Source organism: Scyliorhinus canicula, chromosome 18 (assembly GCF_902713615.1).
Source record: "Scyliorhinus canicula chromosome 18, sScyCan1.1, whole genome shotgun sequence".
Taxonomy (NCBI): Eukaryota; Metazoa; Chordata; class Chondrichthyes; order Carcharhiniformes; family Scyliorhinidae; genus Scyliorhinus; species Scyliorhinus canicula.
This window is the reverse complement of record NC_052163.1, coordinates 110,798,822-110,825,315: the sequence shown is the minus strand read 5'-3', so window position 1 is coordinate 110,825,315 and position 26,494 is coordinate 110,798,822. Positions and strand designations below refer to the sequence as shown.

General features: G+C 52.2%; 2 protein-coding genes and 1 pseudogene across 2 annotated transcripts in view; 1 reads left to right on the top strand and 2 right to left on the bottom strand.

Annotated features, from left to right (window-relative positions):
* The window catches only part of LOC119953455 (protein S100-A1-like), a 137,296-nt gene that overhangs the window by 97,338 nt on the left and 13,464 nt on the right, over window positions 1-26,494 (bottom strand). The window lies entirely within an intron of this gene.
* Window positions 10,338-10,681, bottom strand: LOC119953453 (annotated as a pseudogene).
* Window positions 15,999-18,209, top strand: LOC119953454 (protein S100-A1-like). The gene is made up of 3 exons (XM_038777757.1): window positions 15,999-16,100; window positions 17,290-17,472; window positions 17,979-18,209. The coding sequence occupies exons 2-3, from the start codon at window positions 17,317-17,319 to the stop codon at window positions 18,132-18,134; spliced, it is 312 nt and encodes a 103-aa protein (XP_038633685.1). The 5' UTR covers window positions 15,999-16,100; window positions 17,290-17,316; the 3' UTR covers window positions 18,135-18,209.

Below are 26,494 nucleotides of genomic sequence, written 5' to 3'. Positions count from 1 at the left end.
TGGACACTAAGGGTCAGCAGAGGGCAGCAGAGCAGAGTTACTGATCAGCTGTTCTGGGGAAATTTGCATAGGTGCAGTGCGGTCAGCCTAATTTGAAGGTGTACCTGCGAAGGAGACCCAAGGAGTTTGAGTGAAGGCAAGCATCCAGCAGAGGGCAGCAGAGCAGAGTTACTGATCAGCTGTTCTGGGGAAATTTGCATACGTGCAGTGCGGTCAGCCTAATTTGAAGGTGTACCTGCGAAGGAGACCCAAGGAGTTTGAGTGAAGGCAAGCATCCAGCAGAGGGCAGCAGAGTAGAGTTACTGATCAGCTGTTCTGGGGAAATTTGCATACGTGCAGTGCGGCCAGCCTAATTTGAAGGTGGTTTGTGGAGGGGCTGTTGTCAAGTGACAGTTAAACCCGAAACACTTCGTCAGTGTTTCCCACCCTACCTCCTCCTCTAACCAAACCCCCCCACGGTCGTTGGGAAGCGTGAGCAGGGGCCTGAGTGAGTGCCTTTAAATTTGCTTACCTTTCAGCGGGAGCAGGGTTTGAGGGAATATCAGGTAAGCTCTTCCTTTCTTTTTCTTTTTCTTGTTTTTTTTTGTTAAATCTAGAGGTGATGTTAGGGAAGGCAGTACAATGCTCCTCCTGCAGAATGTTTGAGGTGAGGGACACCGTCAGTGTCCCTGCTGATTTCATCTGTGGGAAGTGCACCCAACTCCAGCTCCTCAAAAACCGTGTTAGGGACCTGGAGCTTGAGCTGGATGAACTTCGGATCATTCGGGAGGCAGAGGGGGTCATAGATAGGAGCTTCAGGGAAGTAGTTACACCAAAGACTGGAGATAGATGGGTAACTGTAAGAGGGACTGGGAAGAAGCAGTCAGTGCAGGGACCCCCTGCGGTCGTTCCCCTGAGTAACAAGTATACCGTTTTGGATACTTGTGGGGGGGGGGACTTACCAGGGGTAAGCCATGGGGTACGGGCCTCTGGCACGGAGTCTGTCCTTGTTGCTCAGAAGGGAAGGGGGCAAAGGAGTAGAACATTAGTAATTGGGGACTCAATAGTCAGGGGCACAGATAGGAGATTTTGTGGGAGCGAGAGAGACTCACGTTTGGTATGTTGCCTCCCAGGTGCAAGGGTACGTGATGTCTCGGATCATGTTTTCCGGGTCCTTAAGGGGGAGGGGGAGCAGCCCCAAGTCGTAGTCCACATTGGCACTAACGACATAGGTAGGAAAGGGGACAAGGATGTCAGGCAGGCCTTTAGGGAGCTAGGATGGAAGCTCAGAGCGAGAACAAACAGAGTTGTTATCTCTGGGTTGTTGCCCGTGCCACGTGATAGTGAGACGAGGAATAGGGAGAGAGAGCAATTAAACACGTGGCTACAGGAATGGTGTAGGCGGGAGGGATTCAGATTTCTGGATAACTGGGGCTCTTTCTGGGGAAGGTGGGACCTCTATAGACAGGATGGTCTACATCTGAACCTGAGGGGCACCAATATCCTGGGGGGGAGATTTGTTAGTGCTCTTTGGGGGGGTTTAAGCTAATTCAGCAGGGGCATGGGAACCTGGATTGTAGTTTTGGGGTACGGGAGATTGAGAGTATAGAGGTCAGGAGCACAGATTTGACTTCGCAGGAGGGTGCCAGTGTTCAGGTAGGTGGTTTGAAGTGTGTCTACTTCAATGCCAGGAGTATACAAAATAAGGTAGGGGAACTGGCAGCATGGGTTGGTACCTGGGACTTCGATGTTGTGGCCATTTCAGAGACATGGATAGAGCAGGGACAGGAATGGTTGTTGCAGGTTCCGGGGTTTAGATGTTTCAGTAAGCTCAGAGAAGGGGGCAAAAGAGGGGGAGGTGTGGCGCTGCTAGTCAAGGACAGTATTACGGTGGCGGAAAGGATGCTAGATGGGGACTCTTCTTCCGAGGTAGTATGGGCTGAGGTTAGAAACAGGAAAGGAGAGGTCACCCTGTTGGGAGTTTTCTATAGGCCACCTAATAGTTCTAGGGATGTAGAGGAAAGGATGGCGAAGATGATTCTGGAAAAGAGCGAAAGTAACAGGGTAGTTGTTATGGGAGACTTTAACTTTCCAAATATTGACTGGAAAAGATATAGTTTGAGTACATTAGATGGGTCGTTCTTTGTACAATGTGTGCAGGAGGGTTTCCTGACACAATATGTTGACAGGCCAACAAGAGGCGAGGCCACATTGGATTTGGTTTTGGGTAATGAACCAGGCCAGGTGTTAGATCTGGAGGTAGGTGAGCACTTTGGAAACAGTGACCACAATTCGGTGACCTTTACGTTAGTGATGGAAAGGGATAAGTATACCCCGCAGGGCAAGAGTTATAGCTGGGGGAAGGGCAATTATGATGCCATTAGACATGACTTAGGATGTGTAGGTTGGAGAAGTAGGCTGCAAGGGTTGGGCACACTGGATATGTGGAGCTTGTTCAAGGAACAGCTATTGCATGTTCTTGATAAGTACGTACCAGTCAGGCAGGGAGGAAGGGGGCGAGCGAGGGAACCGTGATTTACCAAAGAAGTGGAATCTCTTGTTAAGAGGAAGAAGGAGGCCTATGTGAAGATGAGGCGTGAAGTTTCAGTTGGGGCGCTTGATAGTTACAAGGAAGCGAGGAAGGATCTAAAGAGAGAGCTAAGACGAGCAAGGAGGGGACATGAGAAGTCTTTGGCAGGTAGGATCAAGGAAAACCCAAAAGCTTTCTATAGGTATGTCAGGAATAAAAGAATGACTAGGGTAAGAGTACGGCCAGTCAAGGACAGTGGTGGGAAGTTGTGTGTGGAGGCTGAGTAGATAAGCGAGATACTAAATGAATACTTTTCGTCAGTATTCAGGAAAAAGATAATGTTGTGGAGGAGAATGCTGAGACCCAGGCTATTAGAATAGACGGCATTGAGGTGCGTAGGGAAGAAGTGTTGGCAATTCTGGACAAGGTGAAAATAGATAAGTCCCCGGGGCCTGATGGGATTTATCCTAGGATTCTCTGGGAAGCCAGGGAAGAGATTGCTGAGCCATTGGCTTTGATTTTTATGTCATCATTGGCTACAGGAATAGTGCCAGAAGACTGGAGGATAGCAAATGTGGTCCCTTTGTTCAAGAAGGGGAGTAGAGATAACCCCGGTAACTATAGGCCGGTGAGCCTCACGTCTGTTGTGGGTAAAGTCTTGGAGAGGATTATAAGAGATACGATTTATAATCATCTAGATAGGAATAATATGATTAGGGATAGTCAGCATGGTTTTGTGAAGGGTAGGTCATGCCTCACAAACCTTATCGAGTTCTTTGAGAAGGTGACTGAACAGGTAGACGAGGATAGAGCAGTTGATGTGGTGTATATGGATTTCAGTAAAGCGTTTGATAAGGTTCCCCACGGTCGTCTATTGCAGAAAATACGGAGGCTGGGGATTGAGGGTGATTTAGAGATATGGATCAGAAATTGGCTAGTTGAAAGAAGACAGAGGGTGGTGGTTGATGGCAAATGTTCAGAATGGAGTTCAGTTACGAGTGGTGTACCACAAGGATCTGTTCTGGGGCCGTTGCTGTTTGTCATTTTTATAAATGACCTAGAGGAGGGCACAGAAGGTTGGGTGAGTAAATTTGCGGACGACACTAAAGTCGGTGGAGTTGTAGACAGTGTGGAAGGATGTTGCAGGTTACAGAGGGACATAGATAAGCTGCAGAACTGGGCTGAGAGGTGGCAAATGGAGTTTAATGTAGAGAAGTGTGAGGTGATTCACTTTGGAAAGAAAAACAGGAATGCGGAATATTTGGCTAATGGTAAAATTCTTGGCAGTGTGGATGAGCAGAGGGATCTCGGTGTCCATGTACATAGATACCTGAAAGTTGCCACCCAGGTTGATAGGGTTGTGAAGAAGGCCTATGGTGTGTTGGCCTTTATTGGTAGAGGAATTGAGTTCCGGAGCCATGAGGTCATGTTGCAGCTGTACAAAACTCTGGTACGGCCGCATTTGGAGTATTGAGTATGTTCTGGTCGCCTCATTAAAGGAAGGACGTGGAAGCTTTGGAACGGGTGCAGAGGAGATTTACCAGGATGTTGCCTGGTATGGAGGGAAAATCTTATGAGGAAAGGCTGATGGACTTGAAGTTGTTCTCGTTAGAGAGAAGAAGGTTAAGAGGTGACTTAATGGAGGCATACAAAATGATCAGAGGGTTAGATAGGGTGGACAGTGAGAGCCTTCTCCCGCAGATGGAGGTGGCTAGCACGAGGGGACATAGCCTTAAATTGAGGGGTAATAGATATAGGACAGACGTCAGAGGTAGGTTTTTTACGCAAAGAGTGGTGAGGCCGTGGAATGCCCTACCTGCAACAGTAGTGAACTCGCCAACATTGAGGGCATTTAAAAGTTTATTGGATAAGCATATGGATGATAATGGCATTGTGTAGGTTAGATGGCCTTTAGTTTTTGACTTCCCATGTCGGTGCAACATCGTGGGCTGAAGGGCCTGTACTGCGCTGTATCGTTCTCTGTTCTAAGGGCAATTTATCATGACCAATCCACCTAACCTGCACGTCTTTGGACTGTGGGAGGAAACCGGAGCACCCGGAGGAAACGCACGCAGACACGGGGCGGGGGGGGGGGGGAACGTGCAGACTCCGCACAGACAGTGACCCAAGTCGGGAATCGAACCGTAGACCCATGGCGCTGTGGAGCAACCGTGCCAACCACTGTGCTACCATTCCTGGGATATTGGGACTGGCAAAGGGGGAGGTGGGATTTGAACAGGCCAGATCAAGTAGCACCTCAGTGGGGCTGGCACTGATATGCTTGGGGGGGGGGGGGGAGGTTTGAGAATGCGGCTGGACAGGTTTTAAACTCGTTTGGCAGCAGGGTGGGAACCTGAGGCTAAATGCAGGTGGGACAAAATCAGAAAACTAGGGTGCAGCCAATCACCGAGTGAGAAGTAATTTAGCAAAAATAAGTGGAAACAGCTATTTAAAGGTAAACCAGTGTCAGAGACATTCATAGAATCACAGAATCTACAGTGTAGAAGGGCGCCATTCGGCCTACCAAGTCTGCACCGGCCCCTCAAAAGAGAACCCTACCTAAGCCGACACCTCCACCCTATCCCCGGAGCCCCACCCCTTTTTGGACACGAAGGGCAATTTAGCATTGGCCAATCCACCTAACCTGCACATCCTTGGACTGTAAGGCGAGTTTCAAAGGTGGGTTTCTGCGTCAGCACCGACATGACAGGCCGAGTGACCTCTTTTAACACAGGGTTAAATCACTGGCTTTGAAAGCAGACCAAGGCAGGCCAGCAGCACGGTTCAATTCCCGTACCAGCCTCCCCGTACAGGCGTCGGAAAGGTGGCTACTAGGGGCTTTTCACGGTAAGTTCATTTTGAAGCCAACTCGTGACAATGAGCGGTTTTCTTTTTTCTTTTGTTTTCTTTTCTGTGCCTCAAACCTTCTATGAGTTCTACAACAATAACAGAGTGGTTATCGTGACAGGCTGTCTCAGTGAGCAGAATGTGTTATGGGTTTGGCTGTGATGTCTCAACAATGAGATCCTATGTTTTAAATGTTTAAACATGAACTATTTATTGTTATCTTTAACCATTTATAGATCCCAGATATAGCCATGTGCGATTCTGTCTCTCAGGCTTGTCCAACCTTGACAGCTGGGGGAGGGTGGGGCAATGTTTTCTCACTCAAGGACCTGATGTTCAAATTTTGGTACGAAAGGTTAAACATGAATTTCAAAACATATCAATATCATAGCAATAAATCTAAAAAAAAGTCATTAATGAAATATCCGTCAAAATGTGGCAAGCAACAGAGTTCACCAATAAAACCTTTTTTTTTGACTTTTCACATTAGAGGCAGAGCCAGAGAGAGAGACAGACTAGGCCCCAGGGTCACCAGGGACGGTTTGGTGTCAAACCTTAGCTGAGGCGTTGGGTTAATCAAACACAGACCATGCATTTGCCTCTGGTGACGCATATTCTGCAGCCTCGGTAGAGTTCAATTGAAAGCAGGTGCCCGAAACAGGTTGCGTTTCAGCCAGGAGTTTTCCTCCTCGCCCAGCCAGGTTGTGGTAAACCACTGTTGCACCTATATTAAGTGATGTATGGTAGGACCTGTACTACAGGTACGACGGTAGTCCCTGCCTGCTGGCCCCGCCCAGTAGGCAGAGTATAAATATGTGTGTCCTCCGTGCAGCAGCCATTTCGCCAGCTGCTGTGGGAGGCCACACATCTTAGAGCAATAAAGCCTCAGTTGTATTCAACTCTCGTCTTTGTGCAATTGATCGTGCATCACAGGTGTAGTCCGAGTGGTCACGTGATGATGTGGTTACTTGGTCACCTGTCGGGAGGGCAGGGCTTCAACCCGGAGTGCAGGCAAAGTGGAAGTATGTAAAAGCATTTAGCTCTGCAAGCCAAAGATTTAACAATGAATACAATCATACACAGCAACCTCCAAGATTTTAGCAAATAAATGTTCCTTACAATCAATGAGGTAGTCAGGAGCAGCATAGTCTGTGGTGTTCACAGCGGCCTAGTCCACAAGGAGCTGCTGCGAGTGATAGATTTAACTCCGACAAACAGTCTGAAAATGCAGCAAGGAGTTAGGGGAGGGAAACAGCAGTTTTCACTCGACATGATGCGCCCTTTCTGAACAGCAGTGGTCATCATCTCATAACACAACAGCATGTTTGGTGTTTGGCAAATGCTGCACTGAATGTGGTCAGTGGAACCATTTCACACAATGCTGCAGGTCGCAATCACAGCAGCCTTTCTGAGCGACGAACCACATTGCAGCTCGTCAGCCCCTCCAGGGTTCAGAGCGTGATCAAGGTAAACGAACTGAAGCTGAATGAGAGTGACCAAACTCACTGAGCCTCCGGCGACACTCTAACTGTGAGACTGTTGACATTGTCACAGAGAACGGTGAGACCTTCACCAGCCTGAACATGATTTACAGCAACGCTAAAACTGAAGGTAAAGGTAGACACAGGAGCAAAGTGCAATGTACTGTCAAGGCAAAAGCTGCGGCAGCTAGACCCATATTCAGCACAGGACCCTAATGCCCAGGTGAACCCTATGGCCTATGGTGTATAAACCATCCACATGGAAGATCTCCATTGTACACAGGGCAGTTTCAAGGTTCATACAGTCGACCAGAATGTAAGTCTTCGGGATTGCATCACACCAGGGCTTATCTAACCTGGTCCAGTGGTATATGCTCTGCAACACCAGGCCCCAGAAATGAGAGAATAAAAAGACCTCTTCAACTACGGTGTCATTGGTAAGCTACCAGTAATTTCCACAAGAGATTAGATGGCTTGGTACCACCAACAGTTTATGTTCCGAGAAGATCACCAATAACCATGAAGCAGAAAGTAGCCATTGAGCTGTACCGGGTGGTGACAGCGGGTATCATAGCTCCTGTAGACCAGGCCACAGAATGGGTTTCAGCAATGGGACGGTCAGTATTTGCATTGATCCAGTGAACTTAAACAAGGTTCTGCACAGACCTCCTCACCCTATGAAGACGATGGGACAGGTCTAACTCTGCTAAACGCCAAGGTTCTCAGCATCCTGGATGTGAAATTTGGGTTCAACCAGATCCCGCTGGATGAAGAATCCTCAAAACTTATGATTTTACCCCTCCCTTCCCCTCTGCGTTTGACTGTGGTAGAGTCTGGGGGCAAGTTAAAGTGGGGGATTGGGAATTCGATAACAGTTAACCAGTTGTACTTGCTGCATATTTCAATATAGTTCTTGTTATTAATAAACAGTAATTGTGTTTACATTTACAAACCCGATGACTGTAATTATTGGGCAGCCAAGGGTCAAAGACTTACTGTCGTTTTCAAAGAATTATTAGTTAATTCACTTGTATTGTGACTCTGGGTCAAGTGGGGCTGGAATTGACTGTGCACTAACCCAAGGTGTCTTAACAATCTCATGTCACACACTCTCAAAGAAGTATTCTCTCACAAACACTGATTCTCTCACATTGTCATGACTCCCTGGACTGGAGCACGGTCAATTCCAGCCCCACTTGAGCCAGAGTCACAACACAGGTGAGATTACATTTTATTTTAAAATACCCAAGGTCCTTGGTTGAGCCGAATAAACTGCAGTCACCAGCTTTGTAACTTCAACACAAGTAACCTTTTATTATGTACAACATTATAATTAAATGCATCAATAGGATAGGCAGTGCCTCAAGCCTTTTATAAAAATGTAACTATCTGCTACCTCTTCCCATCTCCCCCAGTCCTAACTCGCCCCACTCTGTATGTGCACGCATAAGCAACCAATACAGAGGGGGAAGGGTGGTGGAAAGGAAAATACAATCTGAATAAAAATAAAAGGATATGCATCCTTGATGCACTGGGATGACTTTCAGTCAAAGTCTTTCTGAGGTTCAGGCTTTTGTTTTGATACTTCTTCCTTCAAGGCTTAAGATGGTTTTCTCTGGCAAGGTTTCTGACTACTTTCTCTGCAGACCCAGCATCATTTCAGATTTACTGCAAAGGATGTACCAGGGACTCACTGCTTTCAGAACAATAGAGTAGTTCCTTCACTTCAGTAAGCAGGCGAGAGAGAGAGAGAGAGAGAGAAAGCATTCCTTTCACTTCTAAACGCTTCTACCCAGTTCTCTCAGAAAGCATCACACAGGAACCAATCACTGACTGGTGTCAGGCAGAACACTATCCCTGGCCAACCCAATGGTTGTCAGTTAACCAACAGAACCGACTCCCTTCAAAGCTGGTTCCTAAGATCCACTCGGTGCCGAGTGGTCTGGTTTCTCCTCTTCAAAATACAAAACCCGGACATTTCATCACAAGGTATGTGACACAAAACACAAAATAAACATCTAATCATCTTTCCTTTCCCACTGCATAACTACATAAGTTTCCCCAACCTTACATCTGCCACTTATCAGCACTTAAACCCGTGACAATGGGTTTGCAAACATATTGTCCTTTCCAGGAATATGGACAATAGTTACGTTGAAAGGTTGCAACAAAAACTCCAACAAAACAATCCTGCGTTCTGAGTTTTACATTTTTCCACAAATGCGAGTGGATTCTAGTCAATATAGGCTAATGCTTTGCTTAATTTTGTGCCGGACATAAACTTCAAAATGCTGAAGGGTTAGAGTAGCAACCCTAAGGCTTCATTCTGAACGGTGGAGTACTTTCTTTGACACAGACTTAGGTTCTTTAAAAAGTATCCCACCAGCCTCTCTATCCCTGACTTGTCATCCTGTGGTAACGCTGCCCCCACCCCTGGGTCGCTGCCATCGTGGCCATCTTAAAGATTTTGAGAAACTCAGGACGGCCCACGCTGTTTCACTTACCAATATGGCCCCCTCTTTCTCAAGCGGTGTTTGGCATTCTGCGGACCATATCATTTTTGCTTGTTTCGGCAATGCATCAGTCAAAGGTACCGCGATGGTTAAAGTTAGGTACAAATTTTCTATGGAACCCGCACATGTCTAGGAACCTCAGAATTTCCTGTTTCGTTTTTGAAACGGGGAAATCTAGTAACGCCCTTGCCTGGTCTGTTCTGGGTACCGGGCGTTCCTGTCACTGAACGTGCCCAAAGCCACTTTTTCTTTGGCAAACACACTTGCGGCCAAATTGATTACCAAAGCAGCCAACTGCAGTTGTGTAAATAACTCCTCCAACCTGCTCCTTCCGTGTGTCACTCTAAATACCTCACATCATCCAAATAGACCAAATAATCGAGCATCCTAACCCAGTGTTTTTCAAACATTTTTTCCAGGGACCCACCTTTACCAACTGGCCAACGTTCGAGACCCACGGCGGCCGATCTTCGGGACCCACGGCGGCCGATCTTCGAGACCCACGCCGGCCGATCTTCAAGACCCACGCCGGCCGATCTTCGGGACCCACGCCGGTCGATCTTCGGGACCCACGCCGGCCGATCTTCGGGACCCACGCCGGCCGATCTTCGGGACCCACGCCGGCCGATCTTCGGGACCCACGGCGGCCGATCTTCGGGACCCAGGCCGGCCGATCTTCGGGACCCACGGCGGCCGATCTTCGGGACCCACGGCGGCCGATCTTCGTGACCCACCATTTTCTCTTACCTTGTTTGCTGCTGACAAAATGGAGGAATCACAATCGCGCCCAAAGCACGTGATGGCGACGTTGGGGGGCCGTGACCTGCTCTCTGCCTCCCTCAGTCAGGAAGATTACATCAAATTTTTTTTAAAATCTTCTGTGTCTCCGATTTCGCAAATTCGTGGTCTTCAGCCTCAGCAGCCGGCTTTTATATTCAACTTTTATTTATTTTTTGTAAAGTATAGCAATGCTGTTGCTAAGTGCAATTAATCAAAGAGACCAAAGCCCATGTCATCGTCAGACTCTTCAGATTCTTCCTGTTCCTTCTCTTCCTTTTTCTCTTCAGCAGCAACAGGGGCAGCGATGGAAACAACTCCTGCAGCAGCTGGGCCACTGCTACCAGCACCAACGTTGCAGATCAGACTATTGACGTCAATATTAGCCAATGCCTTGGCAAACAGACTAGGTCAGAAAGGCCAATGGTCACACCAGCTGTTTTAATCAGGGCATTGGGTTTGTCTTCGGTGACGGTGACCTCGACGTGGTGCAGGATGAGTGCGCTGTAGATACAGGCGAGTTCCGAGATGGAGGCCATGGCGCTGGATCTCTGCGGGTGGGTCCAATGGTGCTAGTCGCCGGGGGGGGGGGGACGCTCGGCCTTAGCTTAGTTCAGAAGAGCCGAGCACTTCCGAACCGGGCAGAGCGAGCACCGATGAGCGGGCACGCACGCGCAGTGCCTGCCAATACCCCTTTAACAAATCGATTCTTTAAAAGGCATGAGGCACTGCTTATCCTATTGATCCAGTCCTCCAACCAGGGAATCAAATACAATCAGTCTTGTTGATGGCATTGACCTTCCGGTACTCTGTATTATGTTGTCCCACCCGGCTGAGGTACTAACTCAACTGGCAAACCCTAGCTACCCTTACCCGGCTCAATCAACTGATTCTCCAACATGTATTGGATTTCCCCATCTATCTGAACCAGTTCCTGTGGGTTCAGTCGATGTGGATGCTGTTTTACCAGGTTGGAGTCGTCTACATCATGTTCAGCTAATGTCATGCACCCCGGTGGGTCCACCCCATAATCTTCTTATGCTTTTGCTGTATCCTTATGAGATACTTTCATTGCTCTTCTCTTAAGTATGCAAACTCAGTATCTAACTGTTCTACTACTAGTCGTCCCACAGGAGGGCCGCTCTGTGAACTGTCGGCCTCTTCCCCTACCTCACTCTTTTCACCTCTGTCCTCTTCCACTATGTCTACCACCTGATATACTGGTTCCTCCCTATCCTCTTTTCTACAATGATAATTTTTCAATGAATTTATGTGGCATAATAATAAGTCGTTCTTTCGATGATCTGGCGTATCCATTGGGTAAGTCACTTTACTCAGCCTCCGATATGAAATGAAAATCGCTTATTGTCACAAGTAGGCTTCAAATGAAGTTACTGTGAAAAGCCCCTAGTCGCCACATTCCGGCGCCTGTTCGGGGAGGCTGGTACGGCAATTGAACCCATGCTGCTGGCCTGCCTTGGTCTGCTTTCAAAGCCAGCGATTTAGCCCAGTGTGCTAAACCAGCCCCTGGTATAAGATACCTTATGGGGGCCGCTGAATTTGACTTTCAGAGGTTCCCCCTGCAAGGGCAACAATACCAGTACCTCATCTCCAGCATGGAATGCTCTAGGCCTGCCATGTTTGTCTTTCCACATTCTCAATCTTTCTCCCGAAACCGTTAAATGCTCCTGGGCTACCCGACAAGCTCCAGAAGTGTGAACATGTAATCCAACTTTGCGGATTTGTCTTTTAGTTTTAGGAAGTTCTCTTTCATCAACTTTAATGGACCCCATGCCTCTTGGCCATAGGCCAATTCAAATAGGCTAAACCTAAGTTCCTCGGAGAATTTGCTTTCCGAACAATAGAGCAGTTCTTTCACTTCAGCAGGCAGAACAGAGAGAAAGAGAGAGAGAGATAGAGAGAAAGCATTCCTTTCACTTCCAAGGTTTAAACACTTCTGCCCAGTTCTCTCAGAAAGCATCCCACAGGAACCAATTATTTAAAAAAAAAATTTTTTTTTAATTTAAAAAATAAATAAATTTAGAGTACCCAATTCATTTTTTTCAATTAAGGGGCAATTTAGCGTGGCCAATCCACCTACCCTGCACATCTTTGGGTTGGGTGGGGGCGAAACCCACGCAGACACGGGGAGAATGTGCAAACTCCACACGGACAGTGACCCAGAGCCGGGATCGCACCTGGGACCTCAGCACCGTGAGGCTGTAGTGCTACTACTGCACCACTGTGCTGCCCTTGAGAACCAATTATTGACGTTTGTCAGGCAGAACACTATCACTGGCCAACCCATCGTTTTAAGTTAACCAATTGAACCAACTGCCTCCAAGGCTGGTTCCTAAGATCCACTCGGTGCTGAGGAGTCTGGTTTCTCCTCAGCAAAATACGAAACAGCGTGAGAGATTTGGGCACGGGCAACACAGGGGCCCCGTGGCTGGTGGCCTGTGCGTGCAGAAGTGGGGGCTACGCGTGTGTGGGATGGAGTCAGTGCCAGGGATGTGGTGGTGGAGGTGGATCACCACCTAGCCTGGATGGTTGTCTGCCAAGTGGTGGCTGTGTGGGGTGGGTGGGGAGGTGGGGTGGGGGGGTGATATTGGTGGGGGGGTTATGGGTGTGGGGAATGTGGGACGGTGGTGGTGGCAGCCTTCTTGCCATCCTGGGGAACAGGGTGGCCTGCCTCTCCTCCACAGCATCCAACAATGTCTCCAGCTCCAGATCTACGAATCTGGGGCTGCTCTTCGGGGTGGCATCATCTTGGTTGGAATGAGAGTGTGTGGGGAGTGGGGTGCTTATTTGTGCCTTATCATAAGGCTTTTGAGTGGCAATCCTGACCCTGGTGAATCACACGCCAGCGTGGCGCTGGAATTGCACTGGTTTTACGTAGCGCTGGTGCGAGCCCATTGACGTGTGCTGGATCACTTAGGGACTGTCACCGCTTTCATCAATGTAGAACTCCTGTGGGTCAGTCCCGGCGTCAGCACCTAATCTCTCCAATGGAGAATCCTGGCTTTTCTCTCTCTCAGACACACTCAGACTCTCTCTCACATACACGCACACACCAACTCTTTCTCTCTCTCCCACAATCACACACACACACAGACTCTCTCACACACACGGACTCTCTCTCTGTCACACACAGATTTCCTTCCTCTCTCTCACACATGACTCTCTCACACATGTGACTCTCGCTTTCTCTCTCATACACAAAGACTCTCTCTCACACAGACTTGTGCTTTCTCTCTATTTCTCATACACAAAGACTCTCTCTCACACAGACTCGTGCTTCCTCTCTCACTCTCACTTACACACGCTCCCACTTTCTCTCTCTCTCACACACATACACCCTGGGCGGGATTCTCTGATCCTGAGGCTAGGTGTTGGCGCTGTCAGATACGCCGTTGCGTTTCTCGACGGCGCCAACACGGCCCCAGGATCAGCAATTCTGGCCCCTACAGGAGACCAGCCCGACGCTGGAGCGGTTCACGCTGCTCCAGCTGCTGATCCGGCCGTGGAATGAAACCCGGGGGATGCGCGCATGCGCAGTGGGTCCGGCGCGAGCCCGCACATGAGCAGTCCCACCGGCTCGATTTCCGCGCATGCGCGGTGTCTCCCTTGTCCGCGCTGGCCCCGACCCAACATGGTGCAGGAGTACAGGGGCCGGCGCGGAAGAAAGGAAGTCGGGAAACACAGAGGCCAGCCCGCCAATCGGTGGGTCCCGATCGCGGGCCAGGCCACATCGGAGGCCCCCCACCCCCCCCAGGGGTCGGACGTCCCCTCCACCCCACAGGCCATCCGCGGACCCTTCAACACCGAGGTACCGCCGGCTCAGAGCATGTTAGAACAGCGCCGGCAATCTTGGGTTTGTTTTTTACGGCCGCTCTGGCCATCTGGGCCGGAGAATCGGCAGACTGGCCGCGTGGGGTGGCCCCCGACCGGCGCCGCACCGACCACGCCGGCCCTGATGGCGCTGATTCTCGGCTCTGCGGAGAATCACGTCCCGGCGTCGGGGCGGCGTGGCGCGATTCACGCGGCCCCCCGGCGATTCTCTGACCCGACGCATTGACGGAGAACCCCGCCCAGACTCTCACTTTCACACACACACAGACTCACGCTTTCTCTCTCTCTCACACGCAGACTCTCACTTTCTCTCTCTCACACGCATACTCTTCACTTTCTCTCTCTCACACACACACACAAACTCACGCATTCTCTCTCTCACACACACTCACGCATTCTCTCTCTCACACACACTCTCACTTTCTCCCTCTCGCACACACACACAGACTCACGCATTCTCTCTCTCACACACACTCTCACTTTCTCCCTCTCGCACACACACACAGACTCACGCATTCTCTCTCTCACACGCAGACTCTCACTTTCTCTCCCTCACACACACACTCACGCATTCTCTCTCTCACACACACTCTCACTTTCTCTCTCTCTCACACACACAGACTCACGCTTTTTCTCTCTCTCACACACACAGACTCACGCTTTCTCTCTCTCACACACACAGACTCACGCTTTCTCTCTCTCACACACACACACAGACTCACGCTTTCTCTCTCTCTCACATACACACACAGACTCACGCATTCTCTCTCTCACACACAGACTCTCACTTTCTCCCTCTCGCACACACACACGCAGACTCTCCAGTTTTCTCTCTCGCTCACACACAATCCCGGTAACGTTTGGACACTATATCAGGATGGGGAGGGGTTGGCAGGACCCTCTTCCCATTTGGCAGGGTCTCCGTGATATCCACCGGCTCCCAGGCCTTCCCAACTTCCTCCTAATTGCCGGATACATGCTGTATCCTGCTTGCCACCATGTTTACAGCTCCCCTCCCGATCCCCTACTTGCTTTCCCTGCTTTTCCTTGTGACCTCCCACTCGCTCCGCCATCTTGGCCATGTGGGGGCTACGCCGACGGTGGCGCACGAGGGCGAAAGAAAACAAAGGAGCAGCTGATCACCTGCACAACACTCGCTGCTCGTCCAACCAGAGACTGATATTCTCCCGAGCTTGCTGCTCAATACCTCCTCAGTGAGCCTGTCTGCCATAAATGGGGGAGAGAAACAGTCTCTGATTGCAGATCTTTCATGGAACTTACCTGTAATTTGAAGAGTGTGTCTGCCGGCTGGCTATGGGGACCCAAAAGCCGGGTTGTGGCTCACAGGCCAGGGGTTGGACAAGCCTGTTCCAGAGTTTTCTTTCAGAGTTTCTTACCATGTGACTCTATACACCATACACTATACACCGTAGTCTGTGCTACTCTCCAGTCCCACATTACCCCCTGGTCTGCCCAGCACCTTTATGTTATAATGGCATGCAAGCACTTAATACAATATCCCCCTTTTTCTCAAGTAATACTCTCCTCTCTGTTCTTTAGGGTTTTGACCAAGGGTGGTATCATGACTGGTACCAGTACAGGCTTGGAGGGCCAAAGGGCCTGTTCCTGTGCTGCATTGTTCTTTGTTCAATGTAGTATAACTATTCACAATACAATCTTTATTTACTATCCCTTCTTCCCAAACCCAAGTGTCTGACTTTACAAATTCAGACAGTCTTGGGGCTTGATAGCTTTTCACGTCTCGGTCAGCCGTTTTGGACGAGTGGTGGGAGAATTGGCTGCTTATCCCCATTTGATTCGCTTTTTTTTTGCATTTCTTTTGGTTCATAAGAGAATCTGCTCTGATCTCTGCAATGATTCATCCGCCAAGCATCCTTGCCAAAGGGTGGGGTTAATGGGTGTGTGAACACGTGAAACCCTACCCTTCCCAAAACAGCCAACGGGACCTTGATGTGGGAGGGTCCTACAGTTGCAGGGCTCTGATTGGGGAATGGCTGGTCAGATAAACCAATGAGCTGTGAGGGGCAGGGATACCCAAGAGCTCTTTAAAAGGTCCAGTTCCTGGTGTTTCGACTCCTGGATTTCAGACTCTGCAGATTGGTAAGAGGGACAGAATTATCCGGGCAGTGCATTTATCAGGGACAGCTTGACTGTAAAAAATATATATAAGTTGCACGAGGTACAATCTGGAGGGGAAACTTTTAAAAAGTTTTGACAAGTAACTGATTTCTTTCAATGGAACTTTTCTCACTTTTGGGGTTTTTCTACTTCTCTGTTTCACTGGAATGTGAGCTTTGCTGCGTCGCAATTAATTTCTGTCTGTTTAAAAATTTTAATCATTCCAGGATTGCAGTTGTACCACTTACTGCCTTGTTAAATGCCGAACTTTGGAATGTGTTTTCCACATGTGCTGGATCACTCGCTTTCACTGATGGGAGTGTTCCTGACCCTAACTTCTTCCCTCTGCAGGCACGCAGGGCACTTCTCAAATCCTGCAGTGCACAAGTGGAGAATAAGAGTATAAAATGGAGAATGTTAGTCACAGAATGGAGAGAGCTGGGCACACAGCCCAGAAAGGGATGGGCCCATCTTGCGCTTTTATGAGTCAGAACTGGGAGCTGGAGTGGAACAAACTATTGTGACCTCGGAGACAGAAATGCTTTGCCTCCCAGAGCAAAGCGGCACCATTGTGGTTAGCACAATTGCTTCACAGCTCCAGGGTCCCAGGTTCGATTCCCGGCTGGGTCACTGTCTGTGCAGAGTCTGCACGTCCTCCCCGTGTCTGCGTGGGTTTCCTCCGGGTGCTCCGGTTTCCTCCCACAGTCTAAAGATGTGCAGGTTAGGTGGACTGGCCATGCTAAATTGCCCTTAGTGTCCAAAATTGCCCTTCGTGTTGGGTGGGGTTACTGGGTTATGGGGATAGGGTGGAGCTGTGGACCTTGGGTAGGGTGCTCTTTCCAAGAGACGGTGCAGACTCGATGGGCCGAATGGCCTCCTTCTGCACTGTAAATTCTATGAAAATTATCCACTCGCTGTGTCCCACAAGCTCCTACCTGCAGTGTGAACTGGAATGCCTCATGTCAATGGTATGGAGGGGTGGGGGTGGGGGATGTTTGACCTGTGCTCTGGCCACTATGTGCTGTGTCCGGCTCGCCTTCAACGTGAAGTTAAAAATAAAACCTGCCACTTTCCAGCGATTGCTGGGATGACGCTGTTAAGTGTCCAGAACTGCCGTGAGTCATTCAAATGGTCGTTCCAGTTTAACTCTTTGCTCACTGCGCCTCTTCAGTTTATAGATTGATCTTCCGGCCTCACCATGAGCTCAAAACTTTCTGATTTGGAAATGTGTATGCAGACGATGATGATGGTTTTCCACAAGTATGCCAGCAAAGATGCAGACGAGAAAATATTCACACTGAGCACCAAGGAAATGAAAGATCTGTTGACGAAGGAACTAGGCTGCTTTATGAAGGTATGTGGTGCTTGGAGTTCATTGAGGTTCTGACAAGCCATGACTTGAAAAATGGCTGGTTTGGTTCAGGTATTATGATGACCAAATAGATCCATTCCTGTTTTCCATGAAGTGAGGGTTATTAGGAGGAACAGGTGCTTCTATTTCTACAAGTTTTATTCTATCTTGTAATTGGAAAAACAGAAAATGTTGGGTAGTGTCTGGAGAGAGAGAAACAAGAGTTAACGCGCCCCAGCAGTGCGGCGCCATATTCAACTCCCAAGCGTCGACTCTGTCTCTTTGACTCTCGGTCCATCCATGCTGCCTGACCTGCTGACTATTCCAGCATCTTTTTATCTGTATTTCAGATTTCCAGCATCTGCAGTGTGTTTATGCTTTTTATTGTTATATCCCATGTTGGATGCACCTTGTGGGGGGACTGCATTTCGCCCCCATGCTGCTCGCTCCATTAGTGAATATTTAAGATTTGAACGTGACATATTTTATTAATTGTTCTGTTCCCTCAGGGAGCCACCGATGCAGAGGCTGTCAACAGCATCGTGAAAAAATTGGACAGTGATCGAGATGGGGAGGTGAATTTTCAAGAGTTTGTCGTCTTGGTTGCCTCTATCTGCGTTCAGTGCAATGATTTGTTGATAGCGCATGTTAAACAGCAGAAGTAAAAGGGCTGGCAATATCCAGCTCTGAATGTGTACCATTACATTTAAATAAAAAAAAATTAACTTTTAAATGAAAAAGTTTCAAAAGACTAATCATTGCTGAATTTTTTTTTTGCTTTTGATTATTTCTTCACCCTCCGTTTCACACTCTGATATTGGCAAGCTGGGAGGGGGTTTCTGGGAGCGGAGTGGGTTTATCGGTCGGTTGGGGGGGGGGGGGAAGGGGGGGGGGGGGGGAAGGGGGTGGCGGCAATGTGGTGGGATTGCTTTGGGTTTGACACAACAGCAACTTCTTCCTGACAGGGTTCCTGCCCAGAGTTCAGCCATTTTGGTCATTTTGACTTCCAATTGTTTTTTCTTAATTTAGAGTACCCAATTATTTTTTTCCAATTTAGTGTGGCCAATCCACCTAACCTGCACATCTTTGGGTTGGGGGGGCGAAACCCACGGGGGAAATGTGCAAACTCCACACGGACAGTGACCCAGAGCCAGGATTCAAACTTGAGTCCTCAGCACTGCAGTCCCAGTGCTAACCACTGTGCCACATGCCACCCTCTAACTTTCAATTATGTAAGAAGCACAAGTCAGGAGCATGTATGGCAAAGTGATGGGGGATGGGCTGAGGGGAGCGGGGGGGGGGGGGGGGGGGGGGGGGGAATGGGGAATTGGCTATTATCACCTTAACCCTGCTCCCTACCCTCATCCTGTTTGGGGTTTTTAAATTGGCCCCACACCATCTGGTTACATTACGTTGCATCTGTTAAAAATAGACAGTTGATAAAGGGGAAGAAAATGGAACTCAATCTTATCAGAAACTGGCTCAACCAGAATTTAAATAATTTTTTTGTCTTCAGGTGCAAGCAAGATGCTGGGAGAAGGAGAAGTTTTTTGGGGGGGGGGCTCCCAGAGTTTGGGGCCTAGTCAACAGGAGGCATAGCTCGGTTGTGTGATGATTAATATTAGGGGTGGGCAAGAAGTCGGGATTGGAGAGTTGTGGGGTTGGAGGAGGTACAAGAAGGGGTAGAGGAAGGGGATCCTGACAACAGATATCCTCATGCGCTGGGGAATGGGAGTGTATTGGCTACATCATTGAACTGATAACCTTCAGCTCAAGATTCATGCTTGAGGGACAGGGGCTGGGGTTCAGTGCTCCTGTTCGCAGTGGCTGGGTGATGTGACCATCAATTCACAAGACACGTGAGTGGAACTGAACAGTGGTTTTAATAATCTTATAACAGAGCCTGCCTGCGACGAGATGAACTGGCAGCAGGCTCACGATTGCAGAGCTTTATACTTCTGGTTAGTGGGAGGAGCCACGGGTGGAGCCCAGTACAAACTCCTCATCTTCCCCCTCTGGGCAGAGCCGCGCAACGGCTCGTATACAGAGCCCACAAGGACACAATACATATAATAGAACACAGTGTGAATTACTAGGTTTATAATTCACCACATTAAAGACATCGGAAATGAAGAACCCAATGGGAGCCCCCAAAAAGCTTTCATGCCAGGCAGCATGGTGGCACAGTGGTTAGCGTTGATGCCTCCGGCGCTGAGGACCTGGGTTCGAGGAACACAGGTACATACAGGACGGATGGGGACACCACTGTGCCTCCCTGGCACTGTCCACTGGCACTGCCTGTCACAGCAGTTGGAGGGAAGGACAGTCCAGGTATCCAGCACTCGGAGGGGCTGTTGCGGAACAGCCAGCCTCTCAGTCCCAGTCAGATGATGAGCCTCTGGAAATGGCTGCCAGCACACTGATGGAGCTGTAACACCTGTTGTGTTATGCTTCTTGACGTAGTATAAGCTGCCTCCTTGATGTACACTTTTACAAAGGAAGGTTCAGACTTGGAGATAGCTTTAACACATTTATTGAACAGTTAACTATTCTCCTACTTGAGTTTGACTCTCTTGCTAATCTAACGATAGTAACTCAATCTAACTAATCAGTCTGCTCTAATCCATGCGGTGGGCGTGATGCTTCCTAATCTGCCCCTGTCTCTCTGAGTGATGCCTGTGGAAAGAGGAAGAGCATGTGTGCCCTGTCCTTTTATATTGTAGCCCCCTTGTGGTAGTTTCACCTCTGGGTGTGTCTTGACTGCCCATTGGTCGTGTTCTATCTTACTGACCTATTGGTTGAATATCTGTGTGTCATGACGTTTCTGGTGCTCCCTCTAGTGTTTATCTAGTCTTAAGTGTATTTACATTAACCCCTTGTGCATTTACAGTGATGGGGGTGGGGGGGCGGGGTGTGGGGGGGGCGGGGTGTGGGCGGGCGGGGGGGAGGGCAGGGGGGTTGAGCACCGGGGGGGGCGGGGGATCGAGCACCGGGGGGGGGGGAGCGGGGGGATCGAGCACCGGGGGGGGGGCGGGGGGATCGAGCCTGGGGGGGCAGGGCGAATCGAGCAACGGGGGGGGGGGGGGGGGGGGGGAGCGGGGGGATCGAGCACTGGGGGGGGGAGCGGGGGGTTCCAGCACCGGGGGGGGGGGGGGGGGGGTGCAGGGGATCGAGCCGGGGGGGCGGGGGGATCGAGCCGGGGGGGGGGGGGGGATCGAGCCGGGGGGGCAGGGGGATTGATGGAGGGGGCAGGTGGATCAAGCCGGGGGGCACGGGGATCGAGCCTGGGGGGCAGGTGGATCGAGCCGGGGGGCAGGGGGATCGAGCACCGGGGGGGGGGGGAGCGGGGGGATCGAGCATCAGGGGGGATGGGGTGCAGGGGGATCGAGCACCGGGGGGGACGGGGGATCGATCCGGGGGGGGGGGGGGTGCGGGGAGATTGAACACCCGGGGGGGACGGGGGATCGAGCCGGGGGGGGGGAGCGGGGGGTTCGAGAGCCGGGGGGGGGGGGTGGTGCGGGGAGATTGAGCACCCGGGGGGACAGGGGATCGAGCACCGGGGGGGATGGGGGATCGAGCCGGGGGGGGGGGGGGGTACGGGGAGATTGAGCACCCGGGGGGGACGGGGGATCGAGCCGGGGGGGGGGGGGGGGGAGCGGGGGGTTCAAGCACCCGGGGGGGGGGTGGTGGGGGGGGTGCAGGGGATCGAGCCGGGGGGGGTGGGGGGGATCGAACCGGGGGGGCAGGGGGATTGATGGAGGGGGCAGGTGGATTGAGCCGGGGGGCAGGGGGATCGAGCCTGGGGGGCAGCTGGATCGAGCCGGGGGGCAGGGGGATCGAGCACTGGGGGGGGAGCGGGGGGGATCGAGCACCGGGGGGGGGAGCGGGGGGATCGAGCCGGGGGGGCAGGGCGGATCGTGCCTGGGGGGCGGGGGATCGAGCCGGGGGGCGGGGGGATCGAGCACCGGGGAGGGGAGCGGGGGGTTCGAGCATCAGGGGGGATGGGGTGCAGGGGGATCGAGCACTGGGGGGGACGGGGGATCGAGGCGGGGGGTGGGGTGCGGGGAGATTGAGCAGCCTCCCCGGCTCGATACCCCTGTCCCCCCTGGTGCTCTATCCCCTTTCCCCCCAGGCTCGATCCGCCCTGCCCCCCGGCTCGATCCCCCCGCCCATCCCCCCTTCTCGGGTGCTCGATCTCCCTGCCTCCCCCCCCCCCCCCCCCCCCCCCCCCGGTGCTCAGTCCCCCCCGGTTCTTGATCCCCCCGGACCCCCCAGTGCTCAATCCCCCCGCCCCCCCACGGTGCTCAAACCCCCCCGGTTCTCGATCCCCCCGGACCCCCCCAGTGCTCAATCCCCCCCCCCCCCCCCACGGTGCTCAAACCCCCCGCGCCCCCCCCCCCACCCCCCCCACGGTGCTCAAGCCCCCCGCTCCCCCCCCCACCCCCCACGGTGCTCAAACCCCCCGCTCCCCCCCCGCCCCCCCACGGTGCTCAAACCCCCCCCCCCTCGATCCCCCTATCGTGCAGTCAAAGCTGCAGGAATCACTCCGGCTTCCTGCCAGCCACCTCAATGCCTGGACACTGTGCCTGAACATTGCGGGAGGTAACACCACACGCAGCAGCCAACATCTGAACACCCAGGGGATGGGACACAGCTCCTCGGGCCATGTCCATGGCCAGAGGGTGAGTGAGTGCCAAGGGGAGGGGCCCATCACCCGGTCTAGGTGGCTTCACGAGCGGGTGGCCAGGGTACAGGTACTAGGGGGGCCTGCTGCGGCCGGGTTTGCATGGGCAGGGCGTTCCAGGTGTGGGGGGGGGGGGGGCAAGGGGGTGCACAGGAGTCAATGGTCATTCGAACAGATGACAGACTGTGTGTGCCGCAGGAGGAGATTATTCTACTGCTCGAGCGGGTATCAATGTGATATCTTACAGGCCGCAGCCTGGAGGTGCATCCAACAGGTCACAAATGCCCTGTATGCCCGGGCGGAAGACTATATCGTTTTTGACATGGACCAGGCTCGGCAAGATGTCCGGGCAGCAGGTTTCTCCGCCATCGCCACGATGTCCCAGGTCCAGGGGGGGTCACAGATACCATGCGTGTTGCCCTGCGCTCACCGGGCAATCTGGGGGTGCCCTTTGTTAACAAAAAGGGATTCCACTCCCTCAATATACAGCTCGTTTACGACACCACATGAAGATCATGCACCTGTGTGCCCGCTTCCCGGGGAGTGTGCACGACAGCTACATCCTGGGGCAGTCAGTCATCTCCGGCCTCTTTGAGGACCACCCCAGGATGGGCGTCTGGCTCTTAGGGGATAAGGGGTATCCACTGAGGACCTGGCTAATGACGCCATTACGGAGGCCAAAGACTGAAGCGGAGACCCAATACAACGAGGCCCATGCAGCCACATGGGTTGTCATTGAGCGGTGCATCGGACTCCTCAAGGTACGGTTCCGATGCCTCGACCGCTCCGAGGTGCACTCCAGTACACCGCCCGGAGAGACGCCCGCTTTGTTGTGTTTCTGCTGTGCCCTCCACAACCTCGCACAGCAGCGGGGCGACGGGCTGGAGGTTGGTGGTGAGGAAAATGTGGCTACCTTGGAGGAGGAGATGGAGGAGGAGGAGCGGGAGGAAGAGTGCGAGGATGATGAGGCGGCGTCGGACCAGCAGGGGCTGGAGGACATGGCCGGGGGGGAACCTGAGGCCCAGCCACAGGCTACAGGACAGGCAGCAGTTGCAAGGGTCCGGGAACCCAGAGGGCAAGGGAGGCCCTCATACTTGCCTGATTCACTTAGGACGTGGCCTGGTCCGCGACCCCCCACTCCCATTTCTCACCCCCCTCCCCCCCAGGGTATGTGCCACATCACTCCATGGTGCTTGTACCTTGTCGGTGCCGTCAGCGGGTCACTGTCGAGGGCAGGGGGATGATGATAACCCGCAGAGAGCCGAGCATAGATGCTCCTCAACCTATGCCATAGTCTGACCCCTGCCTGTCTGCTGAGTGCTCACTCACACCCATCACCCGCATGCGGCGTGCCCGGGGATGGGTGGATGCCTGGAGAAATGGGTCAAGGCATTGCAGAAGAAAGTGACAGAGTCATCATACTGGTTTTGCGCATGGGCGTTTAATGTGTAATACAATTCCCCACCCGCCTGATGGTGCCGCCCCCCCCACCCCTCCACACCTACCCCACTCCTCCCACACCTCCCCCGTACCCCCTCCCTACTCTCCCACCCTGTTCCCCCTCCCCTCGTGCCCTCAGTGATCCTCGATGTGCTTGGCCATCCTCGCTCTACCACTACGTCTAGGTGACCCGCCAGGGTGCACATCAGAGGCGGAGGCAGCCAGTTGCTTACCACGTCCGGTGGCCTTCGATGCATTAGGCGGGCGTCCTCTGGGGCCTGAGTGCCCCAGTGCACTTGTCGATGACACATGCACAGCCATGTCACCCTGTCCTGTCTGCTGGCTGCGAGATGCAGCCTCATCTGAGCGGTGGAACCCGGGGGAGCTGATGGTCACCTTCGCTCGCAGGGATGCTCCTCAGTGACTGGGCCATGCCCTGCAGAGCCTCGGCAATGCCCACCTGCGACTGGGACAAGCTCCGCAGCGCCTCAGCCATTCACATCTGCGAGTAAGCCACGCCCCGCAGAACCTCATCAAGGATGGCCTGGTACTGGGTCATATCCCTCAGTGAGGCCAATATACCATCGAGACCCTCGGCAATGGCCGCCACCGACTGCGCGACGCCTTGGACACCTTCACTAATGGTACCGACGTCATGCACCAGGCTCTCCACTGCGGTCGCCACCCTAGCAGTGTTGGCCTCAGTACCACGCATTGCAGGCAACATCTCCTGCGCCCCAAGCCTCTGGGACCCCTCCAATCGGTTATGGATCTGCTGGAGAGTTGCTGACATCTCCCTCTGAATGTCCCGGCTGCTCCCTATCGTCTCCATCAGCTCCGAGTACCTCTGTTCCACAGGCTCAGCATCAGGCTAGGACCCAGCTGGGTCCTGGGATCCAGCAGATCTCCGACTGCTGTCTCACCCGGGGGTTCCCACCTCCACCTGATCTACATCAGCAGCAGTGTGGTGCTCACATGATTGTACCCCAGAGGCCTGTCCACTAACATTTCCCACCGAGGTGCATGTATCTGCGCTGGTAGAGGGTGGGGATGACAGCTGTGCCGCAACATGGTTGCATCCTCGGAGCTCTCCTCCGAGGTGTTCCCCTCGGAGTCAGGAGAGGCTGCAGCCCGGGATGGGCCGGCCGGGATGGGCCGGCCGGGATGGGCCGGCGATGTCGGCTGGTGGACCTGTGGGAGAATGGACATGTGGTCACTGGGAGGGATGGGTCAGTCAGTGAGGTAACGACAACTCACGTTTGACAGGCTTTCCAGGTGGAGCCCGGTGGTTTCTCACCTCTGCGTCCGCCAGCCTTCGCTTAGGTGACCGATCTGTCCTCGGCTACGCCGGTCACCTCCAGGGCCCAGTCCTCGAAGGTGGTGAGGATTCTGATGTCTGGCAGCCCTCGCACAGTTTGGGCCCTCTCCCGACGATTGTGGGAAAGGTTTTCCTGAGGAGACACAGAGGGAGCATCGTTAGCCACACGCACGGTTCACAGTGGTGGGGGGGGGGGGGGGGGGGGGAGAGGTTTGAAGGGAGTGTTGGAGGATTGAAGGGGGAGGGGGGTGGAGAGAGGGTTGAGGGTCACATTGAGACTTGGTGGTTGGATGCTCCCATCGGGCGGTCAGGTCTCAGGGTGGGGGTGGGGTGGATTTGGTGCCTACTCACTCATGCTGCCCAGTCATTGACCTTCTGCCTGCACAGGAGGCCAGTAATGCCAGGCAGCACTGGCTGCCCTGTGGCTGACTCTCCTGGGCCCTCAGTGGAATAGGACATCCCTCCTGGTCTCCACTGCGTCTAGGAGCCAGGTCAGTATCCCTGAATCTTGGGGCTGGTCTCCTGGGCGCCATTGCTGCGAGCTGGCTGGGGTTGGCTGAGCAAGTGCAGCTTAAGTGCTGCTCGACCTTGTTAGCGGGGGGGGGCCAGCGAGCGCGGTCCCGGCGAATCAGCTGGCGAGCCTTCATTTGCGGCGAGCAGCCCGTGAGGCCTCATTAAGTGGACCAGTTCACGTTGAATAGCGTTGCCGGCCTCGCTGGGCTGAGCGCCGGGACGCTCGCGGCAATTCCCGCTCGCTACCACACTTAGAAATCAATCCGGAGAATCGTGCCCAAAATACTCTTAAAACCTGGAGTTGTCCCAAAACAAACATTGTTCACTGTTTGCTGTATTCACACCCTGCAGCGCCACGCTGACTAATAAAGGATGTGTTTGAGTTGATTTTCATTTGGGTGAAGTGTTATGGGCCAGGGTTTAGAGAACCCCAAAGTGTATCATGGAGTTCACCTGACCCACAACTTTGACTAGATTGTGGTACGGGGAGCACACGGCCCACTCTGCAGGGTGGTACAGCAGAAATGGAAAAGTATTTTTTAAAGCAAAACAATGTTTATTCTACGAACTCAAGATAACCTTTTTAAAACATACAGTGAACATCTTAGCAACCATCAATTCAAATACACACCCCCAAAGAATACAACACTAAGTAATCCTTAATAACTTCCCAAACAACATCCAGAAGACAAAAGAAACACATTTTAACAGAAGCACATCAGGTTTACATTCACTACATTTATAATTCTGAATTCACCAAATGATCAAGAGATAGTCTTTTCATGGCAGAGAGATCAACAGTGCACCTGCTCTGTCTGGCTTCAGCTCCAACACTGAAAATGAAACTAAAAAACACACAGACCCACCCAAGCTTTTCCTCAAAGCGAAACTAAAAAGCAGAGCCAGAGGTCAGCTCCACCCACACTCTGACATCACGGCAGTAACATGAGCAGCCAAACATTTCTTAAAGTGACAGTCTCATGGCAGAAGGGATTACCAATGACCCTATTTTGTGGCAAATCATTTATTTTTAAAAATATTTTTATTGAACACGTTTTGCGTCTAAACAG